Genomic DNA, 15,704 nt, shown 5'->3' on the forward strand with positions numbered 1-15,704 from the left:
TGGGAACAAAGATGACTGCCATGAGCTGGTAGGAACCCCAGCTTTTAAATATCTCATGTTGCACTTCAATGATTTTTAAAGGTCCTAATACCAGCTCAGAAATGCCATGAAATGCTGACCCAGTATGAACTCACTGTCAGTTCATATTTGTTCAAAACATCAGCAGGCTTTATGCCAGATCTAGGATCATCCATCTCCCCCACAGCTGGCAGAAAGGTGACACAGAAATCACAGAACTCACAAAGGCTGTCCTGTGTGCCCCAGCTAATCCACCAGAAAGACATCATGTTGAGCCAATGCCTGATTCACACCAAATCGGTATGAGTATTTGGTAAGTGAATACAGCACCCTGCTACTGCCGTCCTTAGAAACACAGTGGGGGTGCAAGGAAAGCTTCCTCTCCCAACTGTGTCTCAGGACTCCTATTCTCTGCCAGCTCTTTGCCATCTTATTACGAGCCAACAAAGACTGCGCGTAGAGGGGTGAAAGAGAGTATTTAATATGACAACTAAGGTTGTATTTGAAAATTATTTTTCTAAGCAGCATCAGCCAGCCTGCTCATGCCCTGGCACTGAGGAGGAAAAACAGCTTATGTAGCATATATTGTAAAGAAACTACTATATGAAGCATGGAGGACAAAGGCAAAAACATGTATGGGCTTTATTATAAGGCAGCAAAACAACTTCTCCCTTTGTAGGGTCTAGGACAGTCTCAAGCATAAACAACTTTCAAAAATCATTTAAATAACTGTCATGACTGTATTCTTACCTTATGTCTGTTGATTCAGCTCCTGCGATGCCTGAATAGTTCTCCTGAAGCTAGTTTACTGTCTATTGTCTGTGCCTGATGACAGCTGTTATTTCTGATTAGATACTTTTCCTCTGTATTCCAGATCTCTCACCTTCATTTCTCTCCCGCAGCATCACTTCTCCCTAAGCACTAATGGTGTCTGATATGAGTACCACTACTAGCATGGCCTGGTGGGTAAGAAGAAAAGGAAGAACATGTCACACCTCAGCTTAGGACAGCATCCAAAGGGCGATATCCTCACATCTGGAAGTGCCTTTATATTGTGCTACTCCCACACACGTTTCTGCAGGATTTAGTATTTCTACACTAAATGCAGTTCCTTGGTTCTTCTATTCATAAAAAGTCCTGCCTCAGAAACAAGCCAGAGATGCCAAGCTCTAGCTTTCTATGAATTTATTTTATTGCATCACAACTTCCTAAGAACAAGGCATTAGAGAAGAAAGCAGATGTTTCCACGTATGCTTTTAAGGTAGACGTGAGTCCCTGTCCCCCACTACCTCCCCTGAGCCCACTGGGACTGTTGACTTTCTAAAGACAGAAGCCTGAATTAGCCTTTGCAGAATCACAATTCTTATACCCTACAAAAATGTGAAATAGCGCTCATTTTCCCTTTTAAGCGCAACCAGCAATTGGCTGGAGAAAGTGAGGCTAGGGAACACTGAAGAAATACGTACATATGCACACATACATAAGAATCATCCTGCCCTCTCCTGCTATGCTAGGTCAGCATTCAGCACATCCAGGAGAGCTTGCAAGCAGCCCATCAAAGCGTTGGGATGTCCCACCCTCACTCAGAAAGTCCTTTCCACCAGGTGCTCCCAGTGCCCTCAGTCTCAGCACACAGGGAATCACTGGGCTTCAATCACATGGAAGCCCCTGGAACAGTGCATTAATAGGCAGCTCAGGGTAGAGGACAGCCGGAGACCCTCCCAGAATAACAATAAAATGCAAAATGGGATTCACAGTAGTGAAAAATCACAATTACATGCCATACAGCAGCCCAGATATAACCTTCCATCACTGACAGCATTATGATACAGGATCCCAGTTCTTCGGTTCATGAAATCAGCTTACTTGCCACAGCCCTGCATCCGTGAGCTTCCACTGCTGCCTCCACGCAGCGGTCCCCCATTGCATTTTATGCCTTCCAATTCTACATGGCTGCTGAATTGTGAGACATGATGTTCAGCACATGGTTGCTGCCAGCACAAGGCAACACAAGGTGTTTACCCCTCAGGGAAATGGAAACCCTTCCTCTGTACTTACCCACAGCATCGCCACTGAAGGTATCTCCCCATGCAAACCCTTGTTTGTTGTTAGGCTAAAACCAGCCATGGCTATTTTTGAAATGGTGATGCTCCCCAAGCAGCACTTAACATTATTGTGAAGCTTTAAAATGAGATCTAGGAACTTGCTATTGCTAGTATCTGTTCAAATGTAAACCCTATTGGACCAGGACGGAGGTTCCCTGAAGGCCATCTATGTTATCTTTGTCAATAGAAAACAATTAGAAAGATAATTTTAAAATGCTACAATTAAAGGCTTAATATAAATGCATTTCTGATGCTATCAACAAGCTCAGCAGACTTCAAGGTCTTTCAAAAGACCAGTGCCTTAAAGCAAAATAGGTGTTTTTGGTTTTCCTTCATGCTGAACAAACTATGGGCAATTTACACACACTTTCTAATCTTAAAAATACTTTATCCATACTATGCATCTTATGTGCTATGAATTCCGTACACAGATTGTAAAAATACACATAAAGTCTCATACAGATTTACTGTTCTGCCTATAGATTCACGGCTGAAGATAAAGCATTCTAGTAGAAAAGCTTGGGGGCAGGCATATAAAATCTGATGAGCAGTTTTGTAAGATTTAATAAAAAGGTTTCTACCTATATTTTAGATAATCAGATTACAGTGGGATTTCAAAATTAATTTCCCTTTCTTGGGCAGTTTTATGCTGTGTTTTGGGAATAATCACACAAATTGAACACTGCAAATGAAAATCCTGGGTTTTTTGAGGTCACTAGGGCAACTCCTACTGATTTCAATTGGGCCAGGGCCTCACTTTATGGGGAAGTCTTGGGGAGAAAATAAATTCAGACTTCTGGAAATGAAGCAGCATGCCAAAAAGCCTTTTTCCAATTTTATTTTGAACATGGTCATACTGCCATGTGAGAAAGCAGCTCCTTTCATTGCCTGCAGGAAATCAGCAGGTATTCCTGCTCCCACTGATTGCTTGCAAGCATGGTAGAAGAGGCTGGCTTAAAAGCCACTGCTTTTCACAGTGGCCAAATACTGCTGATGGGCTGAAGTCCCTGCCTCACCCCTGGGCCAGGATCTCTGCTTGCACTGACTGCTGAGCTTGGGAGGTCCAAAAAGACCCTCTGTTCACAGCAGTCCCAGTTGGCTTCTTTAAGGAGGTACAGGCTTGTCCTAGGCTGTAGGATAAGTAGTCTTGCCTATCAGAGGCCAAGAAATCTTGGGTTGCTACTCCTGAGAGCTGAGCACTGGCAAGGAGCCTGTTTTAGATGGGACCTTGCCTTCATGAGAGGCAGTGGCTGTTAACTCCTGAGGAGTTTCCAACTAAGTGGGAACAGAAAGTCCTTCTTCACCAAGCAGGATTTTACCTGTGAGACAAACAACTGAATTCAGCTCTTGGGAGTCTTCTTCCTCCCAAACCCAGAAACATCCTATCACTTTTTTCCTTCCACTTCAAACACCTTTTTTTCCTGGTGTTAATACACACACGCCTCTCTACATCACTGAACACAGCACAAGAGACTGACACAGCTCTACCTAACAGTGATTTACGAAGCAAGTGTCCTAGCACTTCTGTCAGATTTCATCCAGAAATAGAAGAGAATATCCCCTTGGATAAGACAGGCCATCCTTTATTCATCTACCACACATTTAAGAGCTGGTGGTATCATTAGTACAGAACAAGGCACAGGACAGTTCTGTTCGAGGACAGTTCCAAACTAATGAGAAACACTGGACACATAAGACAATTTGGATCAAGAATGTGGAAGTGTGGTACCAAGTATAGGAGTAAGAATTCTAGAAAAACGACTTACCAAAAGTGGCAAGTTTGATGCCTGTAAACAAGCTTTAATCAGAATTTTGGATGAAGTCTGAAGGTACTGTTTTTACTGGGGAAAACCTCCTCAATCAAATTTCCATGTCTCTGTATCACACTGTGGAGTATTTCTTACCATTAGCTAGTAATATCTGAAAGGTCTTGGGAGATGGACATCACAGAAGTGGGGCTTCAGCTTCTGACCATAAAGGTATGTAAAATGAAGTTTCAAATCTCCTAGAAGAAAATTGTTAAGTAAGAAAATAGTCAGAATTCTGAATAATATTACATAATTAACTTTTCAGCGGAGAACAGGCTCCTGGCACTAACCATGTCCTTTATTCTGATACATCAGAGACTGAAAATCATGGCCTTTCCTGTGCCAACTGTCTTTTACAATAAACACGGGACCCTCCCCCTTCATCTCCACATACTTAATAATATTAATAGAACATTAAAATATTAATGCTAGTAGACAAGGTCTTTCATAAAGCACATAAATGAATTCATTCACTCTAGCCCATTAGCTTAATCGTCAACCTTTTAACAATGTAACTGATTAACATTTTCATTGTTCTTGTTTTTTCCTTAGACTTTTACTTCTTTGGGGATCAAAAGATCTCCGAATACATAAGCTCCACAAGTATCTGTGCACAGCTGTACAACAATAGAAACTGCTAGAAGAGATAACTAAGTAAAGACTTTCACAGTTCATGCTTCAAAGATACTGCAGGAAACAACCATGTAAGAACCATTTTTATTTGTATGTTTAATGCGATTATACACATTCATGAGTCCAACAAGATCTGCACTGTGACATTAAAGATACAGTACAATAACATTCAACATGAGGTACTTCATATTTATATATATATCTGTCCTTTATAAATAATGCTGTAAGCCTGCTAAGGTCAAACACTGCTCCAGCACAAATGGGTGCTGGAACCTGAAGTTAGCTGAGTTTATCACAACAAATTAAAAAAAAAAACCAGAACAGTTCAGTGCAATAAGTATGTAGAAATTAAAATGTTTACTTAAATACTATTTTAGATATGCAGAAAGTATATTACATTATACTCTCTTATCACAGATTCTCCTCACCAGGAGAATCAAACATACCAGTAGCAAAGATGGCCAGGTACAGTTTAAGACAGAATCTACGACAGATCTCTATCGACATTAGGCTTACATTCCAGGCTGATATGGCTGATGCTTGCAAAATGTCAATCAATGTAGTCAAGCTTGGATGCTACTGCTAAACCAATCAAATCCACATTTAGACACCTATTTAAGTGCCCTGATGTCCTAAGGTGACTGGTAGTAGCCACCTTCATATACCAGTACTTGTTAGCATCAAGCAGTGCTCAGAATCAAGTCGCTCTGTAAGCGTCAAAAGGTGTTTTGGGGTGCTTATGTTTATTCATCCATATAGAAAAACTTTATGTGCACCAGTTCCTAAAGCCTGGAATGGACTCAGAGGAATTAAGCCAGAGGTAGCTTTCATCCTACTTCGTCAAAAAGATTTCATAACAGTAGCAAATAAAAATAATAATTAAAGACCAGGTAATTTTCTACATATTACAGCTACACAGTATTCTGATCTCCTAACTTCTGTTCCAGCCAATGTAATAGATACCTCACCTTTATTTGCAGATAAGCAAAAAACAAAAAATAAATTAAAAGTGAGAACCCAAGTCTAGTTATACCAGTACAGTACTCTGATTTGTCCTACCAGCCGAGGCACCTGATTTTTTTCCAAACAACTCAGAATGCCGCTCGCTACTGCAAGCAACTTGTCAATCTGATCATCACTCAGAGTAATTACATCTACATCAACCGCTTGCTGTAAGAAAACTTAATCAGCTGATTAACATCTTTCTCTGCTTTCAAATGTATTTAAATAAATGGAACTGCTGCTCAGATGTTGTCTAAAAGTAGATGACCATTACCTCATCACAATCTTAGATTCCTTTTTGCAGTCTCTTCAGCAACTCTTCCTCCAGTCCATACAATTATACTCTTGCCTATTTTAGGCTGCAGATCTAAATATAATTAGCTGGAGGCTTTTTAAATCTCTCTCTGGGAGTTTTCCATGGATCATTCTGTTTAGATTTCACTAACGGTCTGGATTATGTACATCTGTTACAAAAAACCAAAACATTTTTCTATGTATTTTGAGGGTATTTACATTTCAGAAAGAACCTTGCTTACACACACACACACAGGTATGTACGTATATAAAACATTAAACACCAAGACAGGTGAAAACCATAGATCTTGCAGGGCAGTTTTTTACCTGGCTCTCCTTTTATTACCTAGAGAGAAGATCTGGGCTTTGGCCATGAAGTGTGATGTCTACAATCGTTTTCCTTACTTCAGATGGTATTTTGGACACTGCAAAGATGTATTGGCACTTTACGATGGCCAGGGGCCAGGATTCTAACCGTCAAGAAACACTTAGAGTAACAGTATTAAACTGGTAAGAAATCATATGAGAAAAACATTTTTATTACAAAACTGACAAGTGAATTTAGGGTTATGCTGCATTAATGTATTGATATACTATAACATTAATCTTCAGTCTGTCTAAAGAATCATTTGGTCCTCTCATTTCATTAAAACATACACAACAAACAGAACCCACTTCAAAGATGAAATAAGAATGAGATGCTTTACAGTAGGTAGTGTGCCTCTGAGAAGCAACTGTCCCAATGCAATGGTGAAGGATTTTCTTATGTTTAAATAGTACCTGTACTTCTCATTTATACTGGTTTTCCTTCCTGATAAAGGAGTCATGATCCCTAATACTTTTCCAAAAATGATACAGACATATGACAGGAAGTTTGGGGGGGAAAAAAAAAAAAAATCAGACAAGAAAAAGTTCTGCACCACATAATCCCCTGATTGATGTGTAACCATAAGCAGTTGCGAGAGATCCAACATTAACACAGTAGAGAACACCTCCTCCTACTCACTGTTATCTGATGATATACACTAAGTGTAATATGAACACAGTTGGGAATCTTCTTGTCTTTGTCTAAATTTTCACTGACAATGTATAGTAATAAAAAGAAGAAATCTCGTATTACAAAAAAAAGTCCAAGTCAGGATTGGTACATTCTTTTGTTCCTCTGTAATCTGTCTCTACCATGTTTAGGAGGAACAAAAAAACCACAACCAAAACAAACAAAAAATTATCCTGCATCGGATGATAGATATTAATTCCCATTTATTTAGCAAGGGTTCAAAGAAAAGCCATTCAAATAGCAAATCAAGATCAATGTAGCAAAAACTAGGTCATGGAAGTAGAGTTTCAAGAGCTGCATATACATTTGAAACATGTTCAAGTACCTCCTTGCCTTCGAGGTGGGATTCTTAGAAAATGAACTCTGAGGGCAACTTGCCAAGTCCACATCTCCCCCCTCACTGTAAACATGTCCATGCACTGTGGACATGGTCAGCATGCTGTGTAGCTTCCTGAAAGCTGCTTGCTTCTCTCCATCTTCCCTTGCAGCCATCCCAAACAGTTGGCCACAGAAGAAGCTCACAGGATGAAGGTTTAAACCTATGCTTTTTCTGTTTACAACTGAAGCACTTCTTTCGGCTCCCATGATCAAAAGCAGCTCATTATTGGAATTTAGACAATTCCAATTGTCCAATAGTAGACAGAAGAGAGAGCTATGAAACAAGGCTCTTCATTTTCTACCCCTACCTCCCCAAATAATTACAAGCAGAAAGGAGGAAATGCAGAAAGAAAAAATGGATCAATGAAGACAGTGTTTAGTGAGATACAAGAGGGAGACATCCTCTGGTGATTCACAGGTGCATCAAAGAAAGGGTCAGCATCACCAGCAAACAGGCACCTCTCTTACAAAGCCTTTAAAACTTGCTTGTTCCTAAGAGCTTCCAGTTTAAAGTTAAATTTTACACTTAATCACCAACGATGCTACAAGTATAGCAAGCCAGTAACTTGCCCACAGCATTTAGTTATATATTACCTGTACTGATCACGTATCTGCAGATAAAAAGCTAAGCGTCAGTAGGCCTGAACCAGATAGGTTCTTCATAGCAAAATGCTTCGTCTCCACACACTTTCATTCAAGCATAAAATATGAGTTCGGGAATTTGCCCTCCCTGTACCCCAGTGCCATTTGTACTGTCCGAAGAGCACTGAAACTGAACAGTCACCTTCCCACACTGAACTTCTGTCATTCCTTCTTGTCCAAAATAGCTGAGTTCATTACCATCCAGAATCACACTAGCTGTGTAAAAGGTGTCAGGCTCAATCTGCACTGGATATTCAAACCACACGGGAAAAGTGTTACTAGAACCATCTGAGAAATATTTACTCAAGTTCTGGCCTAGGATAACTCCTTGACGTTTGAGTTCAATCTTGGCACTGTACTCTGCTGATCCACAGCTGGAGCCATACAGCCCAAAGCCAGCAATAAACACTCTCTTATCAACAGCAAACTGGATGCTGTCACACCGGCCCCTGTAGCGCCACTGGTTGCTGCGATAAGCGCAGGACTGGAAACGGTGGCATCGCTGAGGAACGAGGCCTTTCCGGGGCTTGCTTACAAACTGTAACTCTGGCTTTTTGGCAGCTGTGTACCAGAGGAAGATATCGTTGGTTTCGTTGAGAGTCAGAATCCCAGACTGAGCAGCACCATTTGCGAAGTCGTCGAGTGCCATGGTAGGGATGCGTATCAAGTACAGAGCCTTCCCGAGGACTTTGCGCTTGTTCTCTATGGTAGCCGTTAGCTCTTGTCGCTGACATTCCACTTCAGCCCAGTTCAGAGCTGCTTCGAAAACAACTATTTCTTTGGCATTCAAAGTCTCCCTTCGGAGAATGCTTTCAAGTGTCTGAAAATCAATGTCGCAGAACCCCTCAGACTTCAAAGCTAGCTCAGCCTGGGCATCAATCACTTCCCAACAGCGCTGGGTCAGGTCAGGTTCCTCGAATAAGCAGCTCTGGGAAAGCAACACACAGGCATTCTTTGCACTTAAACTTGTCTCTAGAAAGTTGACGCAGGCGCGGGCAAGATGAGGGACGATATACTTCTTGGCAGCATAAAGAGTTGCCAGCACGGTATCTGCAGCCAAATCAATTTCATCACAATATATGTATCTGAAATAAAACACATGCATGTAACACTGCCGCTTAATGCAAAAACATAATTTGTCAACAGCATTTGAAAATTATAAACAAAGAGTATTTAAGTGGCTCCACATTAAAATTAGGCAGTGCTTTTGGGGAACATTGATTAAATCCAGAAAGAAAGTACAAACCAAATTCATCACTCATGTAAGACCTGGAAGAGAAGAAGCTTAAATACAAGGTGAATGAAACTTCACATTTGGGATACATGCTGTGCAGACAATGGTTATGTTTACAAGCTATCATCCCTCCAGCTCTGTCTTCCTTCCATGCGTGCTTTGGCTAATAAGAGGCTATCTGCCCCAGGCGGTAGCTGCTCTAGGGCTACCTTACCTGGCTAACACAGCAGTCTGGAACACATGTTATAAAGAGTACTTGGACTGGATGTCCCATGATGGTGAATGATGATTTGTTGAGGTGTATATATAAATATAGGAATGAAAACAATAACTAGCTAGTCTAAGAAGAGAAATGCTATCAAAGTATATCAGGTGCTATCCATTTTCTTAACTGCTGGGTTGGTTTTTAGGGAGCATGGCCTTTTTGTTTGTTTTTTGGGTTTTTTTTTGTTTTGTTTTTAAACAGGATGATGAAGCATATAGGAAAAGGAAAAGGCACGGAATTCTAATTTTCAGGCTTCTTAATGCTTACAACATCCTAGTTCCACTAGCACAGTGTTTTCTCTCAATCTCATTGCATAAGGAGGAAAAAAGCTTTACTGCTACGCAGTGTGGCGGAAGAGATGAAGGTGAAATTCTATTTATGTGACTAAACTGCTGGGATTCATTGCTTAGAGAAACGAAGCATTGTACAGTTTGTTCTTTTTAATATCTCATGCTTCAGGGTCCCATTTGCAGCTGGTGAATGTAATGTGCTAAAACCATGCCAAATGCAATTTTACTCTTCATAGGGATAAGCAAGTCTTGATGGTTATGGTTGATAAAAGTGTCTTCCTCCAGTAAAGCTGAAGTTGTATGCAACCCTGTACTAATTAAAATTTTCTAGTTAGAAAGTTTCCCAACACAATGAATTTTTTGCAGAACGGATGTGCTTATAAAGTGGAATTAGTACCTATACAGATCTGATAACAGTTGTAAATAGCTTTATTTGTATTTTTGCAGGTGTAGGGTACTATCTTCCAAGCCACACTTAGAGCACATGCTCAGAGAAGATACTGCTCAAGCAACATGATAAAATCTAAGAGGTTACAGAGAAAAAGAATACTTACATAGACCCAAATTGTGTGGGGGGGCTTTTTTTGGGGTTGTTTTTTTTTAACCTTTATTACTTGGTTTCAGCTGGGCTATTTGTAACAACAAAGAGCACATCTATATATCACTGGTTACAGGCTTAGCTCCTTTACTGTCCAAAAAATTTTTCATGTATCAATTCATTCATGATTCTCCTCATTGCTCTCCAACTCTTTTCTCCCTTCTATTAGTTCTCTTTGCCTACTAGTACAGCAGAGAATAATGACATCTGTTTTAAATTGAAATAGTGCAAAAGTTGCTAGTTTAATATTCATGAAAGTGAAGAACTAATATCACTGATTTACAACAGACACAGCACAGGTTGACTGTCAGCAATATTCCACACTTCTCATTCTGCCAATGCACCTTGACTCCAGGCTACAATTACCAATATTCCAGTTTCCTCTGGAAAAACAGAGGAAAATCCTCTAGCAGAGGATTCTGCTAGACCGGAGGGTTTGATGGTTTAGTAACACATTCATCCTGGGATGAGACCACGGTTCTAACTTGAACTCAAGATTAAGATCATATATAATACATTAAAAACACCAATTCGGTGTGTCAGCTAGATTATGAATTTAACCCTATTTTTAAAACTGTAGAGAACAGCCAAATCAATTTTACTGGGAGAATAATTAGTATCTACCAGTCAAGATATTATTTCCTATGTTATATCTGGCAATACCTTGTCTCATGTTCGTTGTCAGAATGCCCACTATATAGTAAAAGACAGAAAATATTTATGCTGTAAGAATTCACTGCCCATGGGGAAAAAACAAACAAAACAAAACCAACAAAATCCACATAAACAAACTCAATGTATTTTCTTACAAAGATTGTGAAGCATCCCTCCCAACTGCAGAAAGGAGCATATGAAGGAGAGGGCTGCTTTGGGATAGGTAAAAAGTCTTTTCCTTCTGTAGCAACAATATCATGAGCATTCTGCCATCCACTGCTCACAGCAGTTACAAGCAACACTCATGGGGATGATCTCCCAGGGGTCTCCCCCCAAGCTCCACCCAGTGCAGCACATGCACGGGATCCTGTGATGAGGGGACTGCTGCACTGCTGAGCAACATCCCTTCCCCTTCCCGGCACCGTCAGGGCTGCAGACACCCCTGGCGTTCGCAGACACAGGAGCACTCTGCAGGTTCAGGCATGCTGCATGAGTGAAGTTAGCACTGGCAAGGTTAGCTCAACATCCACATCCAAAAAGTTTGTGGTCTTTTGGTTTTTTAAATAAAAGCTGAGAAGGTGAAGAATTCCATGGTTCTGGCTATGCTCTCAAAGATAGTTTCCTCAATTGCCACGGGCTAAATAATATACCAAGACCTAGATGTCATTATTGATACTGTCTTTTCTAGGTTAGCTCTCTGAACACATTTCTTAATGAAAAACTCAGAAAGCATTCAGTTTTTATATAGCAAATCATGTTTAGCCACAGTGAAATAGATTTGCTATTCAAAAAGGAAGGGGGGCTGGGGGAATCCAAGCATCTTGTATTTGTGCCTTGTAAAATTCTGCATGAAAGTAAATCACAAGTCTGAGCTCTGCAGAAAACACCCGCAAAACCAGAAAGGTCCAAAGCAAGGATCTGTAATGCACCTACTTACATAACGTCCTATCTTAACTTTATATTCCAGATCTACAGAACATCTGTGTGACTTCACCTTTTCCTGGCAGTTATTGATATTTGCACAGAACATTTCTGATGTTTATGATAGCCTATAAAACCTCTATGCAACAAACACTATATGCAACTTTGAATGTTCATCTACAGTGCCACTGAAATGTAAGAGAAAAAAGAAACCATTCTGTAATCACAAACTAGTCAAAACAATCTATGAAATACAATAAATTGCTAGCTAGTGATTACACCATTACATGCAAGAAAATCTGCAGCATGTTATAAAGGATCGCTGTCAGATCCTGGATCACTATCAGATACATCAGGTATATTCTTTATCAGAAAGCAATGGCAGTTACTAAAGCTGAAGGGAAAAAACCCTCAAAGCCATAGCATTTCTGTGATAGGGCATTTCTCTTTAATAATCAGAGTTTATAGATACATTCAAGGACAATTCAGCAGGGAAGCTGCTTCATTATGCTCATTTAGGAAAAGATAGCATTTCTAATGCAGTTTGCAAGAAGAAAAATAATGATCATGTAAACTGACTGGTTTTCCCCCATTAGAATAAAAAGCCCTACTCATGTAAACAGCCTTTTTATCACTTTCCAAATGCATCAATATGATAGATGAGGAGAAATTTAATTTTCAGAGGCTATATTCAATAACTTAGGGTTGTTTTTCTAAGACAAGACCTGCATACAGCAAGTTTATAAAAGAGCTAGAACGATGTCAATATACAAACCTAGCAATTCTGGATTGGGGGGGGGGGGGCATGTGCGGTGTGTGTTTTTAACTTTTCACTGTGCTTGCAAAGTAGAACAGGGTTTTTTTTTTTGTTACAGCTGACAATTCTTTTTAGTAACTCCATTCCTTTGTGTAACATGTGTAGTCACAAATCAGATCAATAGGCATTACAGTATACAATGTGCCCAAAGATCCCCTGTCAAAGTCATTGTTTATAACTGCCTGCATTAGTCTAATATATGCGCGCCTGGAAGTAAAGGGGGAGAGCAAAATGAGGTGAAAGTTTAAAATACTTGAAACACAAAAAGAGGAATATTTTAAGCAACTGCTTTCCTTCTGTTGATACACAAGTCTAATACTTTAACTATGACATTACCAGTGTATGTACACATCATAAAGGAAAACATATCCAGCAGATGAATGATGCTTACTTCAGCATTGCGAGAAAAGCAGCAGGCTCAACATCTGGTATACGGATTTCATCTTTGTCCTCAGCAAGCTCTCCGTAAAACATCGCATGGAATACAGAGCTCCCAACAGCCAGGACGTACTGTTGAGAAAGGGAAATCTTATTTCATGCTTTAAACTGAAAGCACTGCCAACAAAAACAATGCGGGAGAGCCACTCTGAGCATACTGGGCTTCACTGACAGACTCTACAGACACACTTCAGTAAGAAATGAAGTCAAAGTAAAAGACAGAATTACACATTTTCCCTGCGTTTTACTCTCATGGGCATATATGTCTTAGCTACTGGAAAATGCTCATATCCACTACAGAAGTTAACTATTTCTAGAAAATCTCAAGAGTAATATTAATCAGCAGCACAAAGCAGTATTCCTAACTTTACAATGACTGCTTTAGCACAAGTGTACTGTTTAACCCAAAGAAAAGCAAGGGACAGACTATTCCACTGCATGTAGCCTTTTAAAATGCAGAATTATGCCTGTCCCAGAAGAGCCGAGTCTCCCACGCTATGTCCTAGCGTAACCGTGGGAGCTCTCTCTGGCTATCCCCGCCCGAGCTGATAATGCAGCTGTTGCTTACTTTGTGTCCTGGCAGCCGCTGGGTCCCACCTGGTGGCCCGACCACAAAATGAACATCTGCCATCAAGTCATTGTTGAACATCACTGCATTTCTACAAACAGAGGCAGCGTGTTAATTTATGGCACCCAGTAATTCTGTGCTTGCCCCAGACCCAAGAAATTAAATTCCTTAACAACTTAAAGTTGCATGTTAGTAAAGAGAAGCAGGTCACACTTTGTTTTAAGCTACTTTACACATCATCACACAAATATACCAAAGAAAAAAGTAAGCAGAGATTGGGGGGGTGGGGGGACACATGGGTGTGTGCGCAATAAAAACAACCAACCCCAAACTTACGAGAACTTTTGAAAAAGTGGAAATCAAAGCCAAGAGCATGTATCACTGAAAATCCCCACTAAGGTCTAAAAGCAAATCTTTACGGGTATGCTGCAGCTTCCAGCAACGTTTTTATTCGCTCAAGACCAACAGCTGCACTGTCTGGAGAAGAGATATTAAAATATTTTCCATTACCAAAATACTTGTTTCACACAGACACAGGGGAAGAGAAAAAAAAAAAAAAAAGAGAACTGTGTTTTCTTCAGCAAATAAATGAATAACTAAACATATGCATTATGAACATTCTGCTACTTTTCACCACTCCATTCAAAGAGCAAAAATAAACTGTCCTGAACTCACCTCTCTCTGATGGTTGGATAAAGTCCTTGCCAATTAGGTGCTGGAATAGTGTTGTTGTTATTGAGATTTTGCTGGTGGTACTGCTGGACAGCAGTTGTATTAGTGTTCGCTGGTTTCTTTCGGGGAAAAATATCAGCAGCCATCTTCTTCTTCTTTTTGGTCTTCAAGGTAATGATTTCATAGCAAACTGGAGGCAATTTGCTGCTGCTACTGCTGCTGCTACTTCCCTTCTTAGAGCTCTTCTTGGACCTGTTCTTGACTGTCTCTGGAAGCATCAAGAAGAAGGTGAGACATTTCATGTTCTTTCCTTTCTCATCTACCATGAGTATACTTGTCTGTAAAGCTAGATAGCCTAACTAGCCAGGAACATTAAGAAATGCACGTGGAAGCTGTTAAACAGAGAGCAGCAGAGCTGAGAGTTTGCTTCTTTTCCAGCAAGACAAGGTGACCTTTCCAGTGCACCGAGTAAGAAACTGGCTTTAAGTTTGATCCAGTACTTGAATCGTTAAATACATCCCCATCATTCCTGCCAGTTTTATTTCTTTCCAGATCTCCTGATCAGGAATCGCCTGAAAGCAAAGAGGGTACGCGCATGGCTGTAGCGCCGGCTTTCTGAAGGGGACTAGCAAGAGGCACACGGTAGCACTGCTAGTCTGCTCGGCGAGCTGAACTTGTGCGTTGAACGGATGGGAGCAGAGTAGGTATTGCAGCCCTGCAGATGGAGTCAGCCAGCGTTTCGGAGCCAATAGCTGAAGTCACCGATAACGATTGGACCCAGCCGCACAGTGACACCTATTGTAACGTACGCCGCTCTGACATTAAAGCGACAGCAGTTGTACTTTTCAGTTAATACGTAGTGCTAAGTAATAAAGTAATAAATGGCATGCACAGTTGCGTAAGTGCATGACTGGCCAGAAGCATGTGTGTTTTAGCTCTCCTTGATGCTGCTTGAATTTTCACAGGGAAAGCAATAAAAAGTTGAAATTGGGTAGAAAGACGCGTTTGAGTCTAAATATTTCCATGGGAGCTATTTCCACATGCAGTTGGTATTAGCATGACTTCATATGTCTCCAGTATTCCCACAAATCCCTACCATAACAGTTGTTCAGCAAAAGCACGCTATAGCTCTCAGAACCAAATTAAAGCAATCAACTAGCGGCAGCAAAGACAGCGATGCAGTTAAACAATCCCTTTCAGCACAGCTTCTGCTCCAGTGTAACATGAATAGAGATGAGGTCACAGCTTTAGCTTTAACTCCTTATGTTTCTAGATAACGTAATAGCCTTTGACAGGGGTCCCAAATCACT

The 15,704-nt window shown here is 40.5% G+C and overlaps 1 protein-coding gene across 2 annotated transcripts; it reads right to left on the reverse strand.

Annotated features, from left to right (window-relative positions):
• Positions 1-4,619: 4,619 nt before the first annotated feature.
• Positions 4,620-14,768, reverse strand: BTBD3 (BTB domain containing 3). 2 transcript variants are annotated; one of them, XM_059828523.1, is made up of 5 exons: positions 14,398-14,419; positions 14,059-14,199; positions 13,723-13,813; positions 13,108-13,226; positions 4,620-9,022 (listed from the first exon to the last, which is right to left on the reverse strand). In XM_059828523.1, the coding sequence occupies exons 3-5, from the start codon at positions 13,801-13,803 to the stop codon at positions 7,990-7,992; spliced, it is 1,233 nt and encodes a 410-aa protein (XP_059684506.1). In that variant the 5' UTR covers positions 13,804-13,813; positions 14,059-14,199; positions 14,398-14,419; the 3' UTR covers positions 4,620-7,989. The 2 variants fall into 2 exon arrangements, with proteins under 2 accessions (XP_059684506.1, XP_009806878.1); XM_009808576.2 differs by lacking the exon at positions 14,059-14,199 and having other exon boundaries at positions 14,398-14,768.
• Positions 14,769-15,704: the final 936 nt, after the last annotated feature.

Source organism: Gavia stellata, chromosome 23 (genome assembly GCF_030936135.1).
Source record: "Gavia stellata isolate bGavSte3 chromosome 23, bGavSte3.hap2, whole genome shotgun sequence".
NCBI lineage: Eukaryota > Metazoa > Chordata > Aves > Gaviiformes > Gaviidae > Gavia > Gavia stellata.